At 41.0% G+C, this 25,808-nt stretch overlaps 3 protein-coding genes across 4 annotated transcripts in view; 2 read left to right on the plus strand and 1 right to left on the minus strand.

The window, feature by feature from the left end:
• Positions 1–2,859: 2,859 nt before the first annotated feature.
• Positions 2,860–9,637, plus strand: slc3a1 (solute carrier family 3 member 1). Of its 2 annotated transcripts, none has more exons than XM_022763640.1 (10): positions 2,860–3,431; positions 4,275–4,454; positions 4,550–4,695; positions 4,929–5,054; positions 5,543–5,662; positions 7,680–7,804; positions 8,118–8,190; positions 8,353–8,535; positions 8,841–8,966; positions 9,077–9,637. In XM_022763640.1, exons 1-10 carry the CDS (start codon positions 3,008–3,010, stop codon positions 9,506–9,508), a joined length of 1,935 nt encoding a protein of 644 aa, XP_022619361.1. In that variant the 5' UTR covers positions 2,860–3,007; the 3' UTR covers positions 9,509–9,637. The 2 variants fall into 2 exon arrangements, with proteins under 2 accessions (XP_022619361.1, XP_022619360.1); XM_022763639.1 differs by having other exon boundaries at positions 2,861–3,431; positions 7,989–8,190.
• A 73-nt stretch (positions 9,638–9,710) lies between these two features.
• prepl (prolyl endopeptidase-like) lies at positions 9,711–16,948 on the minus strand. Its single transcript, XM_022763508.1, has 15 exons — positions 16,817–16,948; positions 15,438–15,566; positions 15,258–15,324; positions 14,925–15,108; positions 14,722–14,810; positions 14,494–14,620; positions 14,201–14,417; positions 13,887–14,078; positions 13,523–13,735; positions 12,872–13,047; positions 12,439–12,655; positions 12,007–12,156; positions 11,306–11,432; positions 10,122–10,198; positions 9,711–9,830 (listed from the first exon to the last, which is right to left on the minus strand). The coding sequence occupies exons 1-15, from the start codon at positions 16,946–16,948 to the stop codon at positions 9,753–9,755; spliced, it is 2,175 nt and encodes a 724-aa protein (XP_022619229.1). The 3' UTR covers positions 9,711–9,752.
• Positions 16,707–25,808, plus strand: part of camkmt (calmodulin-lysine N-methyltransferase) — a 109,706-nt gene continuing 100,604 nt past the window's right edge. The window contains exons 1-4 of the mRNA XM_022763641.1: positions 16,707–16,773; positions 17,829–17,995; positions 19,720–19,898; positions 20,512–20,576. Of these exons, the coding sequence (XP_022619362.1) occupies positions 17,834–17,995; positions 19,720–19,898; positions 20,512–20,576 (406 nt within the window). The 5' untranslated portion in view covers positions 16,707–16,773; positions 17,829–17,833. The remainder of the gene's footprint in view (positions 16,774–17,828; positions 17,996–19,719; positions 19,899–20,511; positions 20,577–25,808) is intronic.

Genomic DNA, 25,808 nt, shown 5'->3' on the forward strand with positions numbered 1-25,808 from the left:
TGGTGGAGGGAGTGGGAGGGGTGGGATCTCTATAGTTGTGCATGTTTTGTGATTGAGGGAGGAGTGTATTTTGTGTGTGAGTGGGAGATGTACTGGGCGGGTGGGGATAACGTGGGCATGTTCAGTGTGGTGGAACGCAATGTTAGAGAGGAAAGGTGATGGTAAAAGTACAACCCAGAGAAAAAATAGATGGCAGGATATTTTTCTTTTAATTAGACTGAAATCCAACCGATCATTAAAAAAAAAAAAAGAAAAAAAAGAGAAAAAGGGAAAAAAAAAAATGTTTTTTACTGATTTGATATTCTTCCTGAAATGAAATCATTCCCATTGTGGACTCTTATATTTCACAACTCATATTTCCAGACTTTAACATTGTATAAGATTTTACCACACTGAACACAACCCTCAGTTTAAGGTTTATGTTTAAGCTATATCAGACACTGGGCTAGGAGAGGAGTTAAGGGAGGGAAGGAGGGAGAAACATTTATTTTTCTGAATGTAATTCTTCATTACTCACACTGATTCCACTGCATGGACTGAATACGAGCAGCACTGCAGCATCACATTCTCTCCTCATCAGTCATTTAATGGCAGAACAAGCTCTCTTGGCTTCCTTTTTTGGGAAAAAAACAAACTACTACAACAACAAAAAAAAAAAAACAAAAAAAAACTTGATATTATATTCCACATCCAGAAAAACGATCAAGACTCACATGGAAGGACTTTTTACTTTTTTTTTTGAAGGAGACTTTGCAGGTTTGGTGATGCCTGAATGATTTGAACCTGGCTTGTTGCTTTGATTTGAGGATATGTTAAGCAAAGAGAGTTTTACAAAGCATATTGTCTCCTGAACCTGTCTGTTAATTTTGGGGCCGGCGGGGTCAATGTGACTGTGAGGACGCCAGTAGGGAGGCGAGGATTTGGAAACGGCTACAAAATGGCAAAACGGCACAAGACAGACATGACATTCCTCTTGTGAGCTTTTTGTAGGATGCAGATGAACCCTAGTACTCTGCCACCTCTTTCTGTTGTCTCTGGTCACTCCTCATATACATACTGTTAGAACTGACAGATGTATGATGGCTATGATGAATTCCAAACTTGTTTTTATTTATTCCAGTGCTTTCTGGCTCCTATAAACATGCTGTATTTTCTAGACAGAATGAGGTAACGATAAGCTGGTGTGCAATTGAGAGTGATGTATGAACCACTCACCTCCACCCTTGAGAAGGCTAAAAGAAGGTGAGGTTTATGAGACATCCAGGGCATTGACCATCGCTTCTTCCTGTACTAACTTCCCAGTATGCTATTGTGATGTTACAGACCATGAATATAAACATCAATAAAAGATGGATTTAAGTTTAAACAGTTTGCTTTTGTCAGTGCCAGCTTGTGTCTTTTTGTAAGCATTTACTGTTCAGTACAACGCAATTGGAAATTTGTATCTTGAGTCAGTTTGTGCTCTGTGCTCTGTGCAAAATGTTCAAAAGTACATTGTCCCATAGCCTTTTATACAAGAATAAGTCACAATGTAACTAAGGAAAGGAAAGGAAAGCTTTTGAATTTAAAAAAAGGTTTTGTGAAGTGAAATGGAAAACAATCAGTCTGGGCACAACCCAGCTGTCCTCTGAAGTCACAGCTGTGTGATTTTGTGAAGTTATGTACAGTATCTGACCCTGAACTGTGATATGAATGATTTCAACATTGATTGATTTTAACACTTCAGACTAGTATATTTAGATTTGATAATTCTTTGTTTAATGGATCATACTCAGCAGGAAGTCTCCACCACAGTGACGCCACAGTGTGACGTTTACCAGGAGGTGCCTGCATCATTGCTGTAGTTCTTTTAGCTTATTCCAGACAGTTTTTTTTATTTTTTTATTGAAAATCAAACTGTGTAGTGGTCTTTTTTTTTTTTTTTTTACATTCTGGACCCAACAGTGTGAAGCACATGGAGTAGATACAGAGTCACAGCGCTCACTGTGTCTCATTTAGTCATGTACTGCAGCTCACTACAGTTTTTTTTACTGGAGTAAATACATTACAGTGTAACACTGTAAAAGGCTCCATTCTGCTATGAGTACTTTTACTTTAGATACTGGTGGTAAAACGACTAATGCTTTATAGATCAATCATAAGCCAATAGCAACAACAGCAGTTGTGTTGCCAGGTTGTGGAAGATTCTCCTCCAGAGTTTTACTTGTCATCAGGGAGACCCCTGCAGTGGACGGTTTGACCACTTATCTTCTGTAAACAGCAAAACTGCAGTAACATTTACAACTGCAGACATGATGGAAGTTTATAATTGCAGTTGACTAAGTTTTGCTAATGGTTCACTATAAAACTAAGAAACCTAAAATAATGTCACACTGACATGTATAACTGCAAACCTGGTGATGTATTACAAAGTGTGAAACCTTTTATTAATGGTTTAATATTTACAACTACATTATTACTGAATACAAACGCACAGCCATGCTATAAAAAAAGCAGCTCTTACATCAACATTTCTCATTTACTTTATTCTCTCTACATTTGTATTATTTGAAGTTTTGCATGCAGATCAACAGCTTGTCAAACTATGTCTAAGTTAATTTAGTAGCCTAAATTATGTATCAACCATTTGAAAAAAGCCATTATTTGTTAAAGAAACCCTTTATGAATCAGAAAGTGGCACAGAAGTGTAAGTAAAGTAAAGGGCACGAATACTTCTCCCACCACACTGCAACAAGAAATGTTAATCTCTAACCTTTCCCATCCAACTCTCCACTTTCCCACATTCCTCAGGTGGCACTGCTCTCTCTCTCTCTCTCTCTCTCTCTCCCCTTCCCTGTATCTCTTTTTGTGTGTGTGAGAGAGAGAGATAAAGAGAGTGTGTGTGTGTGTGTACTATGACCTTCTCAAAGCAGTTGGATTACCTGATGCTGCTTCTTTGAGTCTCTCGGTGTTTGTGAAGAAGAGCTAAACACGGTTTGATTTCAAGTTTCTCTAAAATCTAAATCAGATGAGTTTCACAAAGCGCACCGGTATTTTGGAGCTGGGGGAGTGCACCGGAAACCTGGGGTTTCAGGATGTGGAAGGTGTCGGTTCAGCGGCCGAAAGCATCAATGCCAACCCCGCGGAGAAGCAGGACTCCGCGGCGGTGACACTGGTCTCGGACGCGGCCGAGGAATACACGCAGATCAAACCTTACGCCGGGATGCCGAAGGAGGTGTTGCTGCTGTACTCCTCTCAGGCCCGGTACCGAGTGCCCCGAGAGATCCTGTTCTGGCTGACGGTGGCCTGCACCCTGGCGCTGGTGGCGCTCACCATCACGGTGATCGCGCTGTCGCCGCGGTGCCTGAGCTGGTGGCAGATCTCCCCGGTGTATCAGATCTACCCGCGGTCCTTCAGGGACTCGGACGGTGATGGGGTCGGAGACCTCAAAGGTGAGATGCTGCGTGATCTGATACAGAACACAATGGAGGTCAAACAGCCTTTTCATTAAACCACCATATATATTTGCTATTTGTTTTGTTGATATTATTGCCAGTATCCTGCACATAATAGTATTTCCTGTTATGTGGCTGAGTAGACCTGCTCAGGTTGGAGAACAAGAAAAAAAAAAAATACTGATACTGAGTAAATGCATTTACTGACGTTTTGTACTAAAGTACAATTTTGAGATACTTTTACTCTCCCAGAGAAATTCCATTTTAACTTTATACTTGTACTCCACTTTGGAGGGAAATATTCTACTTTTACTCCACTACATATACTTTAAGGCTTTAGTTACTAGTTACTTTGCAGATTCAGATTATTAACACAAAATATACCAGATGTTTTATGACAACATGCAACAGGGCCCCTCTCCACTTCAGGGTCCTAGTTCAGCCCAGCACCAAAGGGCTCCCCAGATGGGCCCATTATGAAAGATAATTCATTACATATTAAATTCAGAAGTTCTTTGTTTCCCACTTCTATTGATTTGTAGAAATAATACTATGCAAAGTGTGTGTTTAACACTCTGATTTGAGTGGTATGATAGTGCTATTTTATAGCATGATGTTACATAATTCCTTTTTTATTATTTAAGGAAAGCTCTCTGATTTTTACTTTCAGATCCATTTTCCTCATTGTTTCTTCTAGTAGGATTTATATCACCATATGACTCAAATACATGTTAACTCTAATGTTGAGTATAAACAGATTTTTCTCTTGTCTTTGAAGTTATCATTGGGACTGTATTTCATTATCCAGTATTCATCACTGTGGTGTCTCTGCACTGGCAGGAATTCAGGAGCAGTTGGATCACTTCCAGTACCTGAACATCAAGTCAGTTTGGATCAGTCCTTTCTACCGCTCTCCCATGAAGGACTTTGGCTATGATGTGGAAGATTTCCAGGCCATCGACCCCCTCTTTGGAACCATGCACGACTTTGAAGAGCTCCTGGTTGAGATGCACAACAAAGGTGTGTACTTTCAGCAAATATTTGGTGGTGGGTGATGGGAGAAGGGTTTAGCAGAGTGAATGTCTTTGACTAATACTGATCTTTGTTTCCACCAGGTTTGAAGCTGATCATGGATTTCATTCCCAATCATACCAGTGACAGACATCGCTGGTTTAACTTGAGCCGGATGAGAGATCCTCACTACAAGGATTACTACGTCTGGGCAGACTGCAATGAAACTGCACCAAGACCTAATAATTGGGTTGGTATTTGCTGATGAGCTCTTTTTCTTCACTTTGGTCTTTGGGTGAATTTTCATTCAACCTCTGCTGATGCATTTGCACTGTCTAGGTGTGATAGTATTGGAATTAACAAAAGGATAATTAGTCTGGAGAGACGCTGAAAAACGTTCTACTCAATAATCCAGTCCTCAGATGTGCAGTTTCTTAATAACTACACTTCCTAATCCTCCGTTTCCCTTCTGCTTTCTCTCAGGTGAGTGTGTTTGGGAACTCTTCATGGACCTATGATGAAGTTAGAGGACAATGCTACCTGCACCAGTTCCTCAAGGAGCAACCAGACCTGAACTTCAGAAACCCACACGTCCGCCAAGAGATGATTGTGAGATTACATGACCACACACTGCTCTTTCTCACATGCTTCACATACGTTACCTCTGCTACTGACTCATCTCTGAAAGCATTTGTTTTTCGCTGACTCACGTGTTGTATGTCATACTGAAATCTATGTGACTGTTGTCCTCATCTGTTTTGTCCTCTCCACTGTGCCACAGCTGTGATGTGTGATGGCTATAACTGATTACACATTAACTTAGGCCTGTTAACCCTTGTGTGTTTTTAACCGATGCTACACACAGCACAAAGTACAACAGAAGGAATGGCAAACTCTACTTGTGTGTATATTGTGCATGTTGATACTCAATAGTCCTTTGTTGTAGCTGAATGAGAGGCTTGTTGAAATGAGTGGAAATACATCAATTTTACAACAATCAAACAACACTTTAGCACTGAAGAGTCTAGTCCACATTCTCAGAGTCATATTGTAGACACACTGATTTTAATGACTTTATATTTATTATTTTATTTCAGGATATTATTCATTTCTGGCTGGGGAAAGGAGTGGATGGGTTTCGGATGGATGCAGTGAAGCACATCCTGGAGGCTGCACACTTGAGGGATGAACCACAGGTGGACCCAAACAAACCACCAGTGAGTGTTGCCTCTTCAGTTCTAATGGGCACTGGTTGGGACAGGCACTAATGTCTGCCGGCTTAGTTCTAGCAGCCCTTTGTCCTCGCATCGACTCCACATGACCACCAAACATGGTACGGTTCGTCTGATCTGCCAGTTGAGGTGGATCAATCTCCAATGGATCCCAGGTGTAACTTCCCAAGTGTAACACTCCGCTACCGAACATAAAACGGCTCCAATTTCATTTCAGTACATAAGTGTACCATTACCCCTCATTTGCTTTGTTGAGAATGTTTGATTTTCAATAATATAAAGGTAAACAATATTCAGAAGGTCTGTTCAGTCGGTGAGGTATTTCTACATTTCTTTTAGAGTGCAAACTACACAGACAATAACTTCTACTGCTCACATCACCTGGCAGCTCTTCTTTCCCCGAGCCCAGGGTATCAAAGTTCAGTTTAGTTAACAATCTCTGCTCTAACACTCAGTTATATAATTATTATGATTTTACTTTATTGAATTATATAACATGTTACATGTCAGAGTCCAAATTTTAACAATCTGAGGGATAAAAGCAGCATTGTGGGCAGAAGCAGCTCCAGTGAAGCAGTACTTTCTAGTGTAGCTAGTAGAACAAACATAATCAACAGCTGAGTGGGAGAGTCTGTACTGTACATGATGTATCATGCATCATTTATCTCTGGTTTAAATGTCAGGTCATCCAGTGCTCTTCTGGTGAAAATACTGTTTTTGGAATTCAAAGAGTTCATGATTCACGCAGAGTTAAGCTCACTAAGAAAGACTTTTTGTTCCATGGAGACTGAAGTTATTTCTCACAGAGGAAAGATTAGTAGAAAAGAGGCATATTTTGGTGGATTAGCAAGTCACTGGGATTTACTTACCACTGCAGAATAACACTATAATACTGAGACCGTCTACTTACTGTTGACTGAGGCACACTCACTGCTGCAGCACCCAAATTGACCGACTACTAATTTTTAAGCAATAAGCCACACAAAGCTGTGCTTTATAGTGATGTTACAACAAAACAAGTCATTGTTAGGCACTACACAGAGGTTTTCATGCATTTACAAGAGTCACAGGTATGTTTTTATTGGGATATTGAGAATTTTACCACAGCCTTGAATATTATTCAGCCAATCCTAACTGAGCCACTATCCCTGTTATCATTATTGCTTTAGTGGTTTACTGCCAATTGTAGCTTTAAATCCAGACCAACTTTACTGGCAGTTGGCTGAATTGTTTGTTCATGTGACAGCACATCAGCTCAGTGGTTAACACTGCTGCCTCAGTAATAATGTCCATGAATAGATTCATGGCCTGGTCCTTTCTGAGCGGAGTTAGTGTGCTGTCCCTGTGTTTTGCCCACACAAACAGACACACATATTGGGTATTTTTAGTATCAGTCGGTCACTGTAAGTAGAGCTTTCAAGGTCCTGAGCTGGTTCCCTCAAAATTATCAACCAAGTGCTTGGCACTTGTCTTTGTGGTCATATGTCAAATTTCCCCATAGATATAACATTGTAATAATTATTTTCTGCCTCTTTTTACTGTATTCTGTCTTCTTGTCCTTTTTATTAAGACTATTACAACCAACAATGCATCAATAAAATTAGCACAAAACATTTTTTAACATTCCTTTCGCATAACAGTACTCCTGGATTACTGAGCCCCAAAAATATTTATCACATGGCCTCTACGCTCTGTATCTGGTTTCCACTTATTTTCCAACTACCTGGCCTGTCACTGCGCCCGGTAATTTGGCCTGACAAAGAATACATTTACACCCAAGCTCTCCTAACTCCCAGTCGGCAGGGGGAAAATACTGTTGAGCTCTGCTAATGCACCGGAGCTGATGATCTCAGGGAGGAATCTTTACTATAAATGAACCATTACTCCCCTGTGTTAGCTAAATGTAAAATCTGACTTTAAGTCTTAAGCTAGCCATCCAGCAGGCCAGAAATCCCAAAATAGCCACATTACCTCATATTTCTTCATATTCCTTCCCCTCCAGGAGTCTGTAACTTCAGAGTGGGACCTTCACCATGACTACACCACCAGTCAGCTGGGGTTGCACGACCTGCTGAGGGACTGGAGGGCAGAGATGGATATCTACAGCCGTGAGCCTGGCAGATACAGGTATGTCAACTGTTACACAGAGTAATGTTAATAATAATTGAGACTGGTAATATTCTAATCTACTTACTTCGCCACTACACATGATGAAGATGTCATGTGTAATTCACAAGGATCAGCTGCCAAACTTTGCTGAGGATCAGTCTGCATGTTATCATACACAACATAAGTTGTTGCTGCACTCCAGGTTCATGGTGACGGAGTCATATGATTACCATGAGGTGGACAAGACCATGATGTACTATGGCACCCCGCAGGTTAAAGAAAGTGACTTCCCTTTTAACTTTTACCTGCTGGACCTTCCTCAAAACACCAGCGGCTTGTGGGTTCAACATCTGGTCCACCTCTGGATGGCCAACATGCCCAAGGGGCAATGGCCCAACTGGGTGGTGAGTCACCACAGTCTCATTTATGTATTTGTTCCTGGGCTCCTTTAAAATCAGGACTGATTCCCCAACCCACAACCCATCCGTTTCACCCTGCCTTCTTCTTTCCTCTTGTCTCACTCACCTCTCCACTGTCTCTTGTGTTTCTCTTACCACCGCTATCAGGTTGGAAACCATGACAAGCCTCGCATTGCCTCCAGTGCTGGTCAGAGCTATATGCGTGTCATCAACATGCTGCTGCTGACCCTTCCAGGCACGCCCACCACCTACTATGGCGAGGAGATCGGCATGGAGAACATTAATGTCACAGACAGTCAGATACAGGATCCTGCTGGCAAATACAATGCAGTCAGTACTGTGCACACACTGAAAACAAACATTTAAATAAACCTTAAACACTGTAACATCTCTGCCAAGTGCAGTGGGTGCATAAAAAATGAGAAAAACAGTACAAAATGTGTGTAGACAATAAAATAATGACATGAATACTTTCATGAAGGTAGCATTTATTGTCAGTTTCTTTTATTTTAGGCTGCATCAGTTTTATCTTGATGTACCCAATAAACTGGCAACTGAATGTACATACATTAAAATGTGTCAATGCATATTCATTGAAGCTGAATGGCCAAATGATTCTTGTCCTTTCACTACAGAGCGCCAGTCGGGACCCTCAGCGATCTCCAATGCAGTGGAATGATGACATCAATGCAGGCTTCAACAACAAAACCAACATCACCTGGTTACCTGTACACCCTGATTACAAAAGTGTCAATGTGGAGGTACAGAACTATTTTAGTACTGTTCAACTCAGGAGGAACATCTGGCCAGAGCTTGTTTGTGTTTGTCTTATTTTACATCACGTATCCTCTTGCCACTCTTTCTCTCCTAGGTCCAGAAGAAAGATGAAGGTTCTGTTCTGGCTCAGTACCGTTTCCTGAACACATTGCGTCAGTCAGAGCTCCCCCTTCACCGTGGGTGGTTCTGCTACATCCACTCTGATGCCAGTGTCTTCTCTTACCTCAGAGAGCTTGACGGGCTTAACCGAGCTTTCCTCATGGTGCTCAACTTTGGCAAAGAATCTGCCATCACAGATCTCTCCTCCATTAGTGAGTTACCAGACCAATTGGAAGTGCTGATGAGCACAAACCAAGCCAACGATGGCAAGGTGATAAAAAAGTCTCATATCCTGACAGAAGCAGGAGAGGGTTTGGTGATTCAGTATTCTACCCACACTCGGTTTAATCCCAACCACCCCAAACAGTGCTATGTCTCTGAGAAGGCCTGCTATTTGGGAGCCATCGACATACTTTATAAATGTTAGTATGAATGAACGATGGTATTCAGTTATTACAGTTTCACAGTAGCAATTATATAATCAAGATTCTTCTTTGGTGTATCCTCTGTAAGGTGTTTACAGTATGCCATCTAATAAAGAGGCTCATTGCAGATACATTCAATGCTGATGTTGTCTTCTCTTTCACTGGGACCATTGTGTCAACGTAGTTGTCATGGCTGTAATGGTAGATGTTGGGTTATTGTTGTTCGACTGCGTCTTGACAGCCTTGCTATCTCTTCCTCTTGCGTTGAGACCGAGGAGGGTCCAGGCCCAGCTCTGAGTATAGAAATGCTAGGTTGAGGGCTTCCTGTGTTGGGGAGAAAGGACAGAGGTCAAATTTCTCAACTAATGTTTGTATTTTCAATGTGAGGAAAGAGTTAAAGCTAAATTTAAAATGCTTAACTTATAACATGGTACTTCCCACACGCTGAAGAGCATGGATATGCATTTTCCGTGGATTTAACAGCAGATGAGCAAATTTACTTAAGAAAAACTGAAAATAGAGCTAGTTGTGTAATTTGTAGGTATGTTTGGAAGCACAAATGTAAAAAAAAGCTCAACTTTTACAGAGTTGCATATCCCTTCAAAAGTGCATTACCTCCTCCAGCATCACCTCGAAGTCTTCTGGTCCAAGGTGATTTGCTCCAGGTTGGATATTCAGAACTATGTTTGGTGCTGGTTTATATTCGAAAAGACAGAAGAAGACAGAGACAGAGGTCAAAGGCAGATTGGGGAAGAAGTGGATCTCTAATGTTTAAAATGTTGTCTCAGACATTGGTCTTCTTCTTGTATGCCCACTTTCTCTGCTCCCCTTCTCTCTCTGTCCAGTTGCCCCAAATCTTATCTCTCTCTCTCTCTTCTGACTGTCTTTATTCTCCTTTCATTCATTCTTGCTCCCATCTGATATTGCCCTCCCTCCTCTCTACCTCCTCCGTATTATCCCCCTCACTGTCTCTGTGGTACTGGCTGTTTCACAAGTGCGGTCTTGACCTTGACAGCTCCCAGTCTGTGGTGTCTAATCTCTTGCTCTGATACACTATCTCTTTACCATGCTAATGGGCCTGCCCACCCGCCTGCCTGTGTCTATGCCATCAGCACTTTATCAAAGACTCCGGAGAACAGAGAGAGACAGATTAGGGAGACATATACACACACACACACACACACAGACACACAGACACACACACTTAAGCTGCCTGGTGAATGTGTGTATGAACAACAGAAAAGTGAGAGAGGGTGAAAGAGAGAGATAATGTGTGCATTTGAAACAAGAAGAGTAGAGGCAGTGCGAGAGAGAGGGGTGTAAAGAGGAGTACCACCAATGTGGTGAAGGCAGATTATGAGTGAGAGGGAGAAAGAGCCTGTCTACAGGGAAATGAGAGCAATTAGCTGACACTCACTCAGACACACATGCTGTACTACAAGGTGACCTATGCTATACTTTGGTCATGAACTTAAAATTGTGATAGCACTTTCCCCAGACGGACGACTATACATCTGTTACTGCTGCCTCTCAAGACATGCACACTGACACTACTATTGGGAGTTGACCCTGAACTATTAAAACCTCTGATGATGCAGAAATTACATCTAAAAGAATGTGGAACAAGTGGAAAATCTACGCTGGAATGTACCCACAGCCAAACACACCCTCCACGGAAAGTTGTACTCAAACACATATTTGGACAATAACATGCATGGGTGCACACATGTGAATCTACATGATCAACAAGGGATTAAGCTGTTGTGATAATATGTGTGAGAGTGTAAGTGTGCACGTACCTGACTTTGGATTCATGGTGAAGTGTGTATGAATGGCTTTCTTCAGCTGTTCTGTGTATTTGAGGACACCTGCCAAAGGGGCCCTGGCATCACTTCTGTAAGCTGTTAGCAGCATGGATGGGTAGTGCTTTCGCACACAAGCACAAGTGCACACAAACACACACAAAAGTTAGATAACCTAGTTTTTATTACTCTACTTAGCAAAAGTTATTAGTTATTAATGATCCTCAGTGTCCCCTAAATCAACATTTCAAAGGCCTCAGCTATATTTTTCTGTCATACATATGCTGGGCAGATTTCAGAGAACGCCTGAGAACCATTAATTGACCCAGTGCTATTCATATTCTGGCTCTGGACCAAAATGTGGGCCATGGGAATTTAAAATGGGTTTTCAACATAGTCCGAATTAACTGTATGTTATCTACCATTACAGGCCAATTTGCAGGGCAAATTTAATGAGAGTAAAACTACATGGTAACCAAAATCCAACTGAATTTCAGAGAGCGAAATCTTCATCACAGTAAAGATAGCTGAAGAATCACAAGCCACAATAAATGCCACATTCTATGAAGATGTGGACATTTAAAGTAGACAACAAAGTGAATAAAGGAAATCATGGGTATGAATGGTAACACACAAGGATGACACAGTTCTCTCAAACCAATGCATAAAAAACTACAGCTACATCTTCCCCTCCATACCTGAGGAGTAATGTTGTGAAGAGGACAGTAGGAGGTGATGCTGAGTCTGTGTTTTGGGTTCTCTACAGGGTCCCCCCATTCTTCTCTATCCTCCAAAGTTAGAGGCAGGTTGGGATCCTCCATTGTTCCCAACACATCCAGGAAAGGAGCCTGCAAACAGGAAAAGAGATGGCTTGGGGTGTGTGTCATCTCATGTCATGAGGCACAGTGGTGTAATGACCAGTAATGAGACTTTCTGTATTTTTCTATTTATTTACAACCTGTATTTAACCCTTTAACCCCAAATATCCTCTCTGTTTAAGTTCCCTTGAGGAAGACACTGTCCCTAATATTCTTGTTCTTGGGACATAAAAATAACACTTCACAGAAGTAATACACTCCAAAAAAACCATGCAAACCAACAAACAGATCTACAGTGATTTAACATCTTACTTGCAGTGTGACAGCCCGCATCATGTGTGGCTGTCTGTTGCACAGCGCTCCCACTGGCACAGCCCCAGCACTGCAGGCTGTGAGGGCGGTGAGGGAAGGGGAGGAGACTCCTGAGGAAAAGATGTGGTGGAGACAGGCTTGAAGGTCCTCCACTCCTTTCTGCTTCCCCTCCTCACGACCCTGTCTTTGCCAGGACAGACCCCGCTCTCCTCCACCTCTGGAAGTGTAAAGGTAAAGAACAGATTCACTGTAACCAACATAACAAAATACAAAGTTTGAATTCCAGACTTGATTAGCAAACATTTTCTAACAATTTCCTGCAGCAACATCAATATACAATCAATATTACTTACATAAAGCATGTCTCTAATGAGCAAATAAACTGCTGAGTTAATCAAGTAAGTTTTAGGCTGCTGGAGAGGTGATAAGTTACCTGATGTGGCAGTAGGCCAGAGCCCAGCCCTGCTCCAGCAGCAGCCTTTTCTCTGGGGAGAACTCCATGTGGAGATCTCTGCCATACGCTCCGTAGACATGGGCCAGCAGCGGCGCCTGTCTCAAACCCTCCACAGGTACTGCATGAAACAGTGTCACTGGCACCAGGGTGCCATCCTACAGAGGAGAGGCAGAGAGATCTGGGCCTCACCTATGCATGACAGTTGCAAACCCTCTTGGTTTTCATTTTGGCACCCATGTGGCTGCAGCTTCATTACTAAGCTACATTTGAAAAATCGTATGATTGATTTCTGGTTACAACTTTTCACTTTCCGATAATGAAATGAAATCAAACATTTTACTATTGGTGACTATTACCAAAGACAAACTAATTGTAGAAAGATAGAGCTGGCAGTAGCAGTGCCACAGCAGCAATGCTGGTGGTGTGGACACACTTGCGTGCAAACTGCAGCAGTTCAGTGAAGTAGCCGTCACGCAATGGTGAGGTAAGTAGTGTGGTCCTGCCTAAGTGTTCACTGATGTTCTGCTGCTTTCTGTATCAGTGGACAATTGAGTCTTGATTCAAAATGTTTACCTCTCTGCTGATACTGTGTCAGTGTGTGTTCATGTGTCTTATATGTCAAGTTCTCACTTGGCTGCAGGCTTCGAAGCGCATGGTGGTGTAATTGCCCTGGTTCTCTGGGGACGACCGATCTTCAGTGCCTGATAAAAGGAGCCCATCCTCTGGGTATAGACAGAAGGGCAGCGGTGGGTGAACTGGAGATGAGATCAGGAATTCTAACACTTTGCGTTGGTCTGCCAAGCCTGCTTTCTTGGTTTCAATGGCACAAGCCCAGGAGGGGAGCTTGGGAGCAAGTGTAGGAATATAAGAGATGGACATATAAGAGCGCAATATAAACAATATAATATATAAAAACATGCAACATGCATGCAAACAAGCAAGGAAGTCAGCAAACAATACAAGAAGAATTCAAAGAGTTTTCTGACACACTGACCTGCACAGTGTATGCTTTCTTGGGATGGGCCAGTGGGACCACAATCAGGACAAGTTCATTGGCTAGTGTTCTTGCAGCCAGCACGCAGTGGTCTGCAACCACATCCATGTCTTTGAAAACAGTGCCAGGGCCAGGGGCTAACAATGACACCCAGGAGTCCATGGATGGCCCTGAGGGGGGGGCTTGTACCACCTAGTGAGCATACAGAAGGATAAATCTCCTCACTTGAGAAATAACAAAAAAATACATTTTAAGATTAAAACACAGAACACGTCAGTTTGTTTGTGTTTATATATGTGTTGTACACACTCTACCTGATATTCCTGTCCTGGCCCTGTATTAGCCAGTATGATCAGCCTCCTCCTCCAGTGCTCAATGTGGTACAGGAGGTTCAGCTGGCGTGGCTGAACCAGGAATGGCTCTAAATTGGTTGTTGTTGTATCAATTAGCATCACCTCTGAACTGGACCTGCTGTTGCAGTTGATGCTCAGTATCTGTCGGTCTCTGGAGAGGGCGACCTCCACAAACACACTGGGGAAATGTGGCGTTTCAATTAGAGATGGTGTGGGAGGAGAGACAGCTTAGATGTCAAATTACTTGCACTTACTCAGGCTGCGTTTCCTCATACACAGAGGTTATCCTGCTCCCACTGCAGGTCAGGTCCAGACGAAACACTCTGCTGCAACGCAGACCCTCAAGAGTCGTGTAAAACAGCGTCTCATCTGTGGCCCACTCTTTACCCATGCAGACACAAAAAATATCCTTTCATTTTAGCCGGTGATTTACTGCTATTGCTACTGAAATAATTTTTTTTATATATACATTTAAAACATACCAAAGGTGAAGACTTTGTCCAGTGTGAGTATAATGTGTGGGGGGTCCAAATGAGGGGAAATTCTTCTTTCAAGTCTCACAACCACACACCTGCATTGCCACAGCACAATCATCTATTCTTTAATTCAGTAACTTTGTCAAGAAAAAACACTGCTATCAAATAAAGTGTGTTTTGTATGTTTAATTGTGTTCTGTTTGATTCACCTCGGTGCTTCTCTGTGACTAGTTTTTAGTGTGGCAGCAAGATGCTTTTCCTGTGGGGACAAACGTATTCTCTGGACACTCCACTGAAACCTCTGCTTCTTCTTCTCTCCATTCATAAGTCCTGACTCCTCCTCTCCTCCAGAGACTTGTCCTAGATTTAGCACCTGCTCTGGCTCCAGATCTCCTACAAACGGGGAGAGGAAACTGAGTCGTTCACAAAAGTGGGAATGTCACTTAAGTTTTAGATGCAGACATGAGATTAGGGTTATATTGGAAAAAAGATATGAAGTAGTTAACATTAGTTGGCAAGCTACATTCATGCTTCTTGCTTACTCTCTCTCTTGTCCATTCTGTAGATGCCATCACTTTCTATGAAGTACACATGATGATGACCACAGACCTGTGACAAGAGAAATTATAGTGAATTGTAAAATACCTTTAGTTTCTGACTCAATTAGGATGAATGTTGATGCTTAACTCTATGAATTAGTTCTAACCTAAAGCAGGACTTACCACTGAGTAATCAGGTATGTTGGAGAACCTGCGGTATGTTGCCTTCAATCTCCTGTAGAAATACTTCTGCAAGTCCTTGTACCTCTCAAGTCCAGAGCTGGACTGATCAGATGATGAATTTGAAGTGTCCTGAAATACAACTGCTTTATTAATTATGGAAAGACTTTTATAAGACTGTAACTATAAGCTCAAATTGTAAGGGCCATAGCTGTTCCAATCAAGATTCTTGTTTCCTGTGGTAGAGGATGGAGCAAGACACTGAAATAAGAGAACTATAGCTTGCAAACACTCAGTGAACTAGTGTGTATTTTTTTCTTTCTAAAATCTATCATTGTAAGCCATTGTCAGCTTGTCATTTTCTTTTTTACCTTATTGGTCATTTGTGAAGGACTTTGAATTGCACTAACCTGTATGAAAAGTGCTATACAAATAAAGTTTGATTGATTGATTTTTTTGTAATCTATTGTGACACTGCTCATTTCCCAAATTTTAATGCACTTAGTGGGAGTAAGTTATATATGAAACCATGGCCTTGTTTCCACCTCTAAATTCATCACAATGGTTTAAAAAATCCTAAATTTTCTTTGGTTATTAAGGATTGACAGAGTTATTATTATGTAAGTTGTATGCAAAAGTTTGGGAACCCCTGGGTTGATTGATTGATAATGTTGATTGTTGGTTGAAGTGAAAAGAAGTAAATCTAGTCAAGAAAATGAAAGTGTAAAGAGGCTGGCTTCTATAACAGGACACTGATCAAAAGCATACAGCAAAATTCACCATGAAATACTTAAAGGAATGAAAAGCCGAAGCTTCTTCAGAACAATCTCATAACATCAAGGTATATGCAAGGAAGTGTGGGTTAAAATTCAACAATAGAAAGACTCTTGCTGGTGTTTGCAAGCTGTGATATCTGCCAATTATTGACTTAACAGGGTGCTATTTTGCACATGACACAATTACTGTTTCCATCCTATACTTTAAATTCACACAATTTGCTGATTTCAAATCATTCTAAATTTTTACTCAGAAGACTTAAGTTGAATGTTTGGAAATAATGATTGGAGTCTTGCCTGGCTAATTTACAATATACAACGTAAACAAAAAGTTCGAGCCTTAGTAATACTGTATAAGCATTTATGTGTCTATTCCCTGTGGTTTATTCCTCTGTTAGCTCAGTAAGCCACATCCCAAGAGGCTCTATTTCAGCCCCATGTCCTTATCTGTGGCTCCGTACAAGACTAGTTTTGTCAGCCTAGTGAAAAGACACCATTTTTAAATAATGAATGACTTTTCGACGAGATATCTTAACAGTCAGTAATCTTACACCGAGCTTAAGGTGAGTAAACACAGCATCTTTAAAGCTAGCTGAACACCCTTACCGACGTGTAACAACGATGGACTGACAAGGAGAGCCATGCTATCCGTTTGTAACCAGCAAGCTCCCAAAGTCGTAACCGAAACGGTGTAACGAGACGACCTGATGAACACAGCAGAGAGGAGGCAACGGCCATTACGAATGTGTAACTGTCAATCAGCTAAATGAACTGATATCAGCTATCCTGTGTTTATGTGGGTTTAAGAAGCTAACTGTCACCGCCATACACTGGTCGGTCATATCCACGATATTAAACACGTTTCAGAGGATGAATGTAGTTCAACCTATAATATTTATTATTTCGTTATTTCAATCAATTAATACAGCCGTTACTAAACGTTGACAACAGCAGCGAGCAAATTCTACGCACGTGCCTGGTTAAATAAATAAAACCCGCTGTTGATGACGTAGCTGGCAGTGCCAGACTAAAATAATCAAATTCAGACATGTACAGCCGCCAATTTGTAACCGAGAAGTGGCATTAGATTCTAAGCATTGAGATTCCTGGGCTCGGGATAAGGTTACGGTAAAATAAAGGTTTAGGTTTTTACGCATCATTACAAAGTGTTAACGTCTTAGGTGGAAGGGAGCAATGAATTTGTTGTTGGGCCCCTTCTGACCCCTCTTATACATGGCATTGTGGTTATTTCCAATAGAATATATAAAAAAAATCCTCAGACACAAAGACCAACCAGTACTCTAAGGTACTCTATGATCATTATTACGTTAAATGATTTGAGTAAGACGGCACCATTTAAATCTCATGCCGCCGCTGAACATCGTTGTTTCGACAATCCATTGTTATGCCTTGAATGCCAAAAGTGTACGGAAGTAGCATGCATCCATTGTGGGTGTAACAGGTGATTACAGCCAAGCAATATCTGTGATCATTTTTGCGTTGGTGTAGTTTAAGGAAAAAGCCCTATTTTTGTATTGCCACGTTGCTACCGATAACTGTGACAGCTCTGCAGCCAGAACATTTGTTTAAAATTTTATTTCCGCTCGTAACTTCGAAGATAAAATGGAGAGGGACTCCACCGGTGCTGAAGAAAAGACCGAGCCGGCTTCGCCTTTGAGGAAAGATATTAATGACGACACCTGTGCAGCTGATTCCCACACCTCCCAGACTGAGACCTGTGGTGCTACTGATGTCGCCCGAGCCAGGTGGACTCTACTACGACAGGTATTGTTGTACGAGCAAGCACAAACCTTTCTCATTGTCTTAGACTTACTATGCGGACATATTTTGAAAATGTATTAAATATTCAGCGTGAACTGTGTCATTGGACATATTTGAATGTTGTATTACCGTTAGAATACTTGTTCCTCATAACCAGGAGTTAGCAAATAGTTTCGTCGTTTCAATATTGTTCAGTGCAGGACCAACACAGTTTTTTAATTAGTAGTATATGTTCACATTTATTTACTTTCGGATTTTTTGAGTATTTTATTTGTTATAACAATAAAATGCATTTATAAAACTTTTCAATATTGTATCTAAGGATGTCATCTTTCCCAGTACAGACTAACAGCAGCAGCTTGTTGTTGTTGCCTTAAAGAACAAATTACAGTGTTTCCCATTTGTGTTTCAAATCATTGAATCAGATGTTACAAGGTCATATTGATTGGGATTTACATGAGTCTTGTATCTACATGATGTTACCTACAATAGATTTGTGAGAAGTTTGTGAACAGCAAAAGTTTTGATTCAAGCCAAAAAAGGAAAAACCTCTCATCAGTGGAGGCCTGGGTCCATGGATCATTATTGGCATAACTAGAAAAATAATAGTGAAGGCAACATATTGTAGTCACCGGTCTTTCACCCTCTCATGTTTTCTTCCTCATTTTGTCTAAACTCTGACATAAAATTATACATTACAGTTCAACAAGCATTTATTCCTTGTCCAAGCTGTGTGAAATATGGAGGAGGGCATATTTTACTGTTTTTCTTTCCCTACCTGATTTATGTAGATGTCATTGCAGTTTGATAATCTAAAAATTATGGAATTGATGCAGATTGTCTGCCACAGTAGACAACAGTCTGGTGTTTTTGAATGATGTTGGTTTATTAGTACTCTAATCTGCTTTGATATATAGTATAACTCATAATAAAACTGTGTATCTTATAACTTATGCTATAACTATAGTATAAGTAGCTTTACAGAGTAGATTAGACCAGTAGAAATCTATCTCTCTCCTCTGGCCACAGACTCTCACTAGCTATGAATGTGCAAGAACCTTTCACATGAGCAGTAGCTATAAAAGGAGGGCATTTACTTTTTTTCCATAGATGGTCATTATACCAATGTTACACTTGTCTGACAACATAAGCTCCCTGCAGTGGGTCTTCTTGCATTCTGCAGTTCTTCCTGCTGGGACAGTAATACATGCCATGTGCATGGACTCCACCACGATAGATAGATAGATAGATAGATAGATAGATAGATAGATAGATAGATAGAACTTATATGATTTAATGAGTTCTGTTTTGTTGGGGATAAGAAGATGAAAATTAAATCTGTGCATTTTAACTGTACAGTTTTAATCTGTTTGCAACATCATAGACTGAAAGTACATTCAACTTTTGGTTAACTGGAATACATGACATTGTTATTGAAATTTTTGATGTCTGAATTCACTGTTGCATCAAATGAAGACCAAATCATGTCCAATAAAAATGAGAAATCTAAAATTAGTTTAAAATGTCTTCACCTCCATGGCATATTATTACTTAAGGAAGGATCTCTTGTCTGTTGAACTGACAAGTAACACAGGCAAAACAGAAAAACAAGACTTATTAATTCTGAAGACTTTTCAGCTCATACGAAGATTTAACAGTTAAGGGATGTGTTTTTTTGTGGAAATTAAAATTCACTGACCCGTTATTTCAACTCCCAACTCTCACAGGTGTTGCGTCAGAAGCAGGTGGACAATCCAGAGGTCAAACAGGCATCTGTTCGAAGGTTCGCCACGTTCGACCTCTTCAGCAGGAAAAGGCTTGTGACACAAGACCCCAGTGATACCTCAGATGACCAGTGGGTGGAGTACAGAAGTGTCTACTTTCCAGAATATAGTGCCTTACTCAGGTACGTTCACTTGAATGGAAATAAGGCTCTAGTTTCATGCTGGCACAGTGGCTGCATGGTGACAGTGCACCACACAAGGAGCAACTACATGATACCACAGCACATCAGACGAGCTGGGTAAAAGTCAGTATTGAACAAGTTCCAGGTTAGACAGTGTTATGCTGCTTTTATCCCCAAGGGTAAAAGAGCATGATGATGACATTAGCTAAAACTATAGAATCTGTGGTTTGTTGTGAATCTAGAACAAACCACACTGCATAACATGTTGTTAAGGCTTAAAACAGGTTGAAATATAGAGATTGAAATGATGCTGAATTAATGGTTAAATGCAACTTTGATGTTTTTCAGAGACATTTCCCACTAATGTATGCAAGTACTGTAAATTACAGTAGAAAATGCAGCAGATTTTGGAGGCTGGAGGGAAAGTATCTAAAAACATGTTTAAACTTCAAACCAAAGATATATATAATAATCTTTTATATATTTCCTAATGTGACAAATATTTTATAGTATAGTAATTAAGATTATTTGTCTTGTTTCTTTGTTTGTAAAAAGAAAATGCACAACATAGTTCTTTCCCAGACTGATGTACCTATATTTCTGTTTCTCACAGGGATAGCCTGGGGCCTCTTAGAGTTAATGAAGTGCTCAACAGTTTTGACAACACTGGTAATGTCTGTAAGTACATATTTTATCTGACTAAAGTCATTGTATTTGTAATGTGTCTGTGTGATTTATGTGCATGTGATCATGTTCACAGTGGAGATCATTTTACCCACACTGCTTCCTGGCTTTTATCTGTGACACACATGCACACACACTACAACTTTGGGTTAGCCTCATGTTGTGTGCTGTTAGTGTTTGATTGATGGTTTGATGCAGGTGGTTTGATTCTCTCTGTGAATGGGAGTCCGTCTCTTGTGTGGCTTCTACAGCGGTTTATCATGTACTCATTCCTCCCAACTACCTTCAAATGTCCTTTAGAAGGAGAGTGTATTGCAGTCATCTTATTGCTTCAGTAGACAGTGATGAGCGGTTTGGGACTAGGGAAAGAGCATGATTCAAACAGGGATTTGCACACTTGATTCTGACCTTCAATCTGTGAAGCATTTATGAAGCTTGGCTGAGTTTACTTCTGGTTGAGTTTAATCCAGTTTTACTCTGTTAAGTTAGTACTTATGTTTTTTTAGCAATGTAAAAGCAGTCATAGAGGTATTTCAACTAGACATGCATCATGCCAGCCACACACACACTCTGTACTTTTTGAAACTCCGGCAAAGTATGTTTCAAAATGAGATTACAAATAGTTATAATCATATAGTATAAATGTGGATTTAGCTTCACAGACCTGTTCCACTGTCAGTATACTTAGATGTGATCCATTTCGATTCATTATGAGCCTCTTTCAGTGTGGATCCATCCTCACCAGCATGTGATGGGTTATGGCGAAGGCCATGGGTTAGAGTTAACCAGCCAGATGGCTCCACAGGAGTCAGGGTCAGAGGTGAAGGCCATGGCTAGAGGCTACTTCACTGCACACTGGGATCAGACTATATAAGTCATGACAGAGCTCAGTGGTAGCTCCCATTCCAAACTGCTAGAATGGATAATCCCCTTTCTTTAGAAGTAGACAATAGGATCAATACTTTTTTCTTTGTAGATATCTAAAGAAGAGGTCATCGTGTTTTTGCCTTGTGGCCCTCCAGCAGCCTACGCTGCTCTTTGTGATTTGCAAATATCTAATTATCTCTGTTCTTCTGTGTTTCTGATCCTCTTCTATAAAAGCTTGATTAAGATATTCTCCTCTCATCTCCAGACTGCTTACAATATACCCCCTCATTCCTCACTCTCAATCTACCCCTTCTTACCATTTCTCCACTTTCCTCCCTCCACCCCTCTATCCCTCTCTCCTCCCAGCTGGAGTCATGCTTGGCCAGATGGGTAACTGAGTTCCTGACTTGGCTGGTGGATTAGCACAGCCGGAGATGAGAGCATAGAGGAGGAGAAAGGGGGAGATGGTGGGTGGGCATGCCAGAGGTGGAGTGTGTGTGTGTGAGTGTGTGTGTGTGTGTGTTTTGTGGGTGTATGTGGGTGTGTGTGTGTGTGTGTGTGTGTGTGTGTGTGTGTGTGTGTGTGTGTGTGTGTGTGTGTGTGTGCAAGGAGTGGAGGGCCACTAGCAAAGGGGACCTCATTCCACAGACAATGAGCCAGCCATCTCCCTCCTCTTCTCCATCCCATGTTTGGGACTAGTAATGCGTGAGATCAATTAGGACTGGTTGAGAGGAGGCTCTGAAAGGCACAGAGGTGACCCTGTCAGAGCTCAGGGGTATATTTTTGGGGGTGGGAGTCAGAGAGAATCCCCTCTAAATACACAAACACTCACACATTCCTACTTATGTGTGCTCCTCACAAAGCCACACACTTATGCATGCAAAAATCTACACAGTCTTAATAAACACATTCACTTTGCCCACCATCACAACCCCTTCACCTTTCCTGCTACCTTGATAATCCCCCACCCCTGAGGTGTGGACAAGCCCAAATCCTCGAGGTCCTTGTCTTCATGAATAACAGGCTAAAAAGCCTGGGTGGATTAGCTCACTGCCTCCAAAATGTGTGGACTCAGCTTAAAATTGCTACCCCCTCTCAGCATGACCCTCTCTGCCGGTTATTGTGTTTGTCCCACCACTGTGCACGTATGTGAACAATATGTTGTTTCTTAAGGTGACGATAAGCTGGAGTCAATGGTTTCATTTCAAGACCAGAGGAGAAAGCAAGGAGTTTCAATGAAGACGTTTTAAGAAATGGAGAGTGTATGTTGAGCTGGTATAATGTCACTGAGAGGACTCAGACAACATACTGCTTGGAATATCTGGGATATCAGTGCACTTCTGACCAGTTCAATAAGCATTGTATTATTTTTGCAGAAGCCCAAATAGAACCACATACATGGGTTGGTTAATGGAGGGTACTGGCATAATTTATAACCCATTACCCTGTGTAAATCATTATATACTGTAAGACAGAGCATGCACATATACAAAAATACTTAATTTTGCAGAAAGAAATAAAAGCAAAAAGTAAAAAAAGTCAAATTCACAAACCCAGATGAAGGCTTTAATGACTTCTCTGAGGAACCTACTTACTACACAGGACTGGGAGGTCCATATTATATTCACTCTAATCGTGTCTGGTACAGTTTCGTTTTACTGCTGTTTGTCATGGGTCTTTGTGTCAATATGTCTAATACTGAGTGGATCTCAAGGGATCTGAGCATACTCAGTACCAGCTTTGATCACATGGCGTGTCATAATCACAGTGAGAGAAAGTAATTTAGGAAATCAGGAGCCTATGTAGAAAATTTACGCATTGAATGGAGGAAAAAAACTTTGCAGATTTTATTTTAATTGTTGATGCACGAGGTGAAAATATGACTTTCAATTACTTCTTTAAATAAGTATTTGAAGTACATAGACAAATTATTTTTGAAAACAGTTTCTATGAGGACATTTTTGTTATATTGCTGCTCTTTTCTTTTATATTTGCACTTGATGAGTTATCAAGTAGAAATCACCCCCTCTGGTGGTCATCCAAAGGTCATTTGTAGTTACCTTTGTAACTCATTATGGTATGTTGTCAATGAATGATCGGGCCTATTTCAGACTGGTCTTGATCACTTTGAACTATTTGAACTCTGAACTTCCAACCCTCCTGGTTCTTTAGCTGACAGTGGGGGCTTGTAATCGTAAGAGAGCTTTGTGCAGGCGTTGTTTGGGGTTTTAAGGGTGCTTGTTTCCTGCTAGGGATCAGGATTTTAGAACACAATACAGGCCCTTGGGGTTTGGTGACTAAGAATGCATCAGAGGTGGTGTGTGCATGTGTGTGTGTTTGAGAGGGTAGAGCTTGTTGACATTGCAGGGCTTTTGGTAAGAGGGCTTGTTGGGCTGTGGGGTTACTTGTTGGGTTCACATTGCAGACAAAGGTCACAGTGACAGACCGGTGTGCACATACACACACACATATATACACACACACAGACACGAGTACATTATCTTTGCTGCATGTTTTAGTGTTTGGAATCCTCCACTGGAAGCCATAGAAGCAGTCAAGCTCAGTCTGATTTAGAGCAATGCTTTCCCTCTTCCTGCATTAGTGTGTCTTTGTGTGCATGTTTGTAATCAAGAGCAAAGCATCCTAATGAAGCTTAATAGAGCCTTCTTCACTACAGCTGTCATTGTCTGAATGGCTACTAGCCTTTCAGCCTCTCAGTCATCCTATTATCTCCCACAGACTTCACCTATCACCCCTGCTGGTAAATACTATAAGCCCAGAATGTTTGAGTGTTGAGAGGGAGGGCAGTGTGTGGTGTGTGTGTGTGTTTGTGTGTTTGTGTGTGTGTGTTTGTGTGTTTGTGTGTGTGTGTGTGTGTGTGTTTGTGTGTTTGTGTGTGTGTGTGTGTGTGTTTGTGTGTGTGTGTGTGTGTGTGTGTGTTTGTGTGTGTGTGGGGGGGGTTTAGCTGGTCATTTCTGTGTGTCTATATGACGTTTGTCATGGTATGGGGAGTGTTTGTGGCAGGATGATGTATTTGTAAAGAGAGAATAAATGTCAGCATAGGTAACAGCCAATCATCACTGTACATGCCGTGTTGGACAGGTGTGTGTGTTGTCTGTATCCAGTGGATCTATCACAGTCATGTATGCGTGTTTAATGTGTTGCATGTAGTGTCTAAGTGTTCTTAGTGACTGTGTGTATGTGTGTGGGTGTGTGTGCACGCATATGTGCGTGCATGTGTGTGTGTTGTAATAGGTGCCCCCCGTAGCCTCCCCTTGTGCCAAGCCTTTAGCGGAGCCCTGTTTGCATAATTATGCTAATTCATTGTGCCATAGTGCTAATTAGACCTTGTTAGACAATAGCGCTAGACTGGGAGCTGGCAGGCATACACACACAGACACAGACATACACACACAGACACACGCTCACTCAGACAGTTGTGTCAATGACAAGGTTTGTGGTCCCCCTCTGCGCTGTTTATAACATGCTCTCTATAGAAATGGTTCTCTACTGGTGTGCTTTGGACTGAGCTCAGGTGTCTCTTACGATTTTTATTTAAGCTAATGGAACAAAAATCAATGTGGAACACTACAATACTACACAAGCTTCCTCAGAGTAATAACATTGGTCCATGTCCATGTTCTCATTCTTTCTTTTTTCTCAGAGCTGTTGTTAATTGCTTCTTTGCCAGCAATTTTTTATATTTTTCAAAACTTCACTTCTCATTTATATGATAACATATTAGTTATCATTGTACATTGTGATGATAACCAATAATACACACCTCACTTACTACTACTGTCAGTTCACCATGTGATTTGGTCATGAGTCAGTCCAGACCTGGACTGGACCAGAACTGTTTCATTTATATAATTTCTTCACTGATTGTCAGATAGAAGGAGCTTTTTTTTCCCAAAATGGGTGTGTGGCATTTTGAATGATTTTATTAGAAAGAAAAATGAATCATATTGTTAAGAAACTTATTTTTAACTTGTTTTCAAGACATTTGATGAAAACACATTATAATGTCATTAGTATCAGAGTTTTTAAAATGTAAAGAAGTTCTATCACTTGAGTTAAATCAAATGAGAATCAGATAACCCCACCGTTTTGCAATCATATATTGGTTTTACATTGAAGATTGGCTGCCAGCGGCTAATATTTTATAGGTGGAGGTTGCTGGTAACTTTCGTTCTAGAAAAAAGAGTTTATTTCCAATATGTAGTTTGTGTGCCTTTAAATTTAATAATTGTTTTTCTTTTCTTCTGCACTAAAAGTGGAGGAAACGTTTAGACATTGAGAACAGTCATAACAGGCACAATTAAAATCCATTTTGTATGATGCTTGCTTCTTTTGTTT

The sequence above is a fragment of the Seriola dumerili genome, unplaced genomic scaffold (assembly GCF_002260705.1).
Source record: "Seriola dumerili isolate Sdu_G_001 unplaced genomic scaffold, Sdu_1.0 BDQW01000478.1, whole genome shotgun sequence".
NCBI lineage: Eukaryota > Metazoa > Chordata > Actinopteri > Carangiformes > Carangidae > Seriola > Seriola dumerili.

Bases quoted from the DNA above. Each gene is read 5' to 3' on its own strand.
- slc3a1 (XM_022763639.1), top strand. From the start codon at position 3,008: ATGAGTTTCACAAAGCGCACCGGTATTTTGGAGCTGGGGGAGTGCACC. The intron at 5,663-7,679 runs GTGAGTGTTGCC...CTTCCCCTCCAG, and splicing joins TGGACCCAAACAAACCACCA to GAGTCTGTAACTTCAGAGTG. The intron at 8,536-8,840 runs GTCAGTACTGTG...CTTTCACTACAG, and splicing joins CTGCTGGCAAATACAATGCA to AGCGCCAGTCGGGACCCTCA.
- prepl (XM_022763508.1), bottom strand. From the start codon at position 16,948: ATGGCCGTTGCCTCCTCTCTGCTGTGTTCATCAGGTCGTCTCGTTACA. The intron at 15,325-15,437 runs GTAAGTCCTGCT...CTCTTGTCACAG, and splicing joins ACATACCTGATTACTCAGTG to GTCTGTGGTCATCATCATGT. The intron at 13,736-13,886 runs GTCAGTGTGTCA...CTTGCTCCCAAG, and splicing joins AGAAAGCATACACTGTGCAG to CTCCCCTCCTGGGCTTGTGC.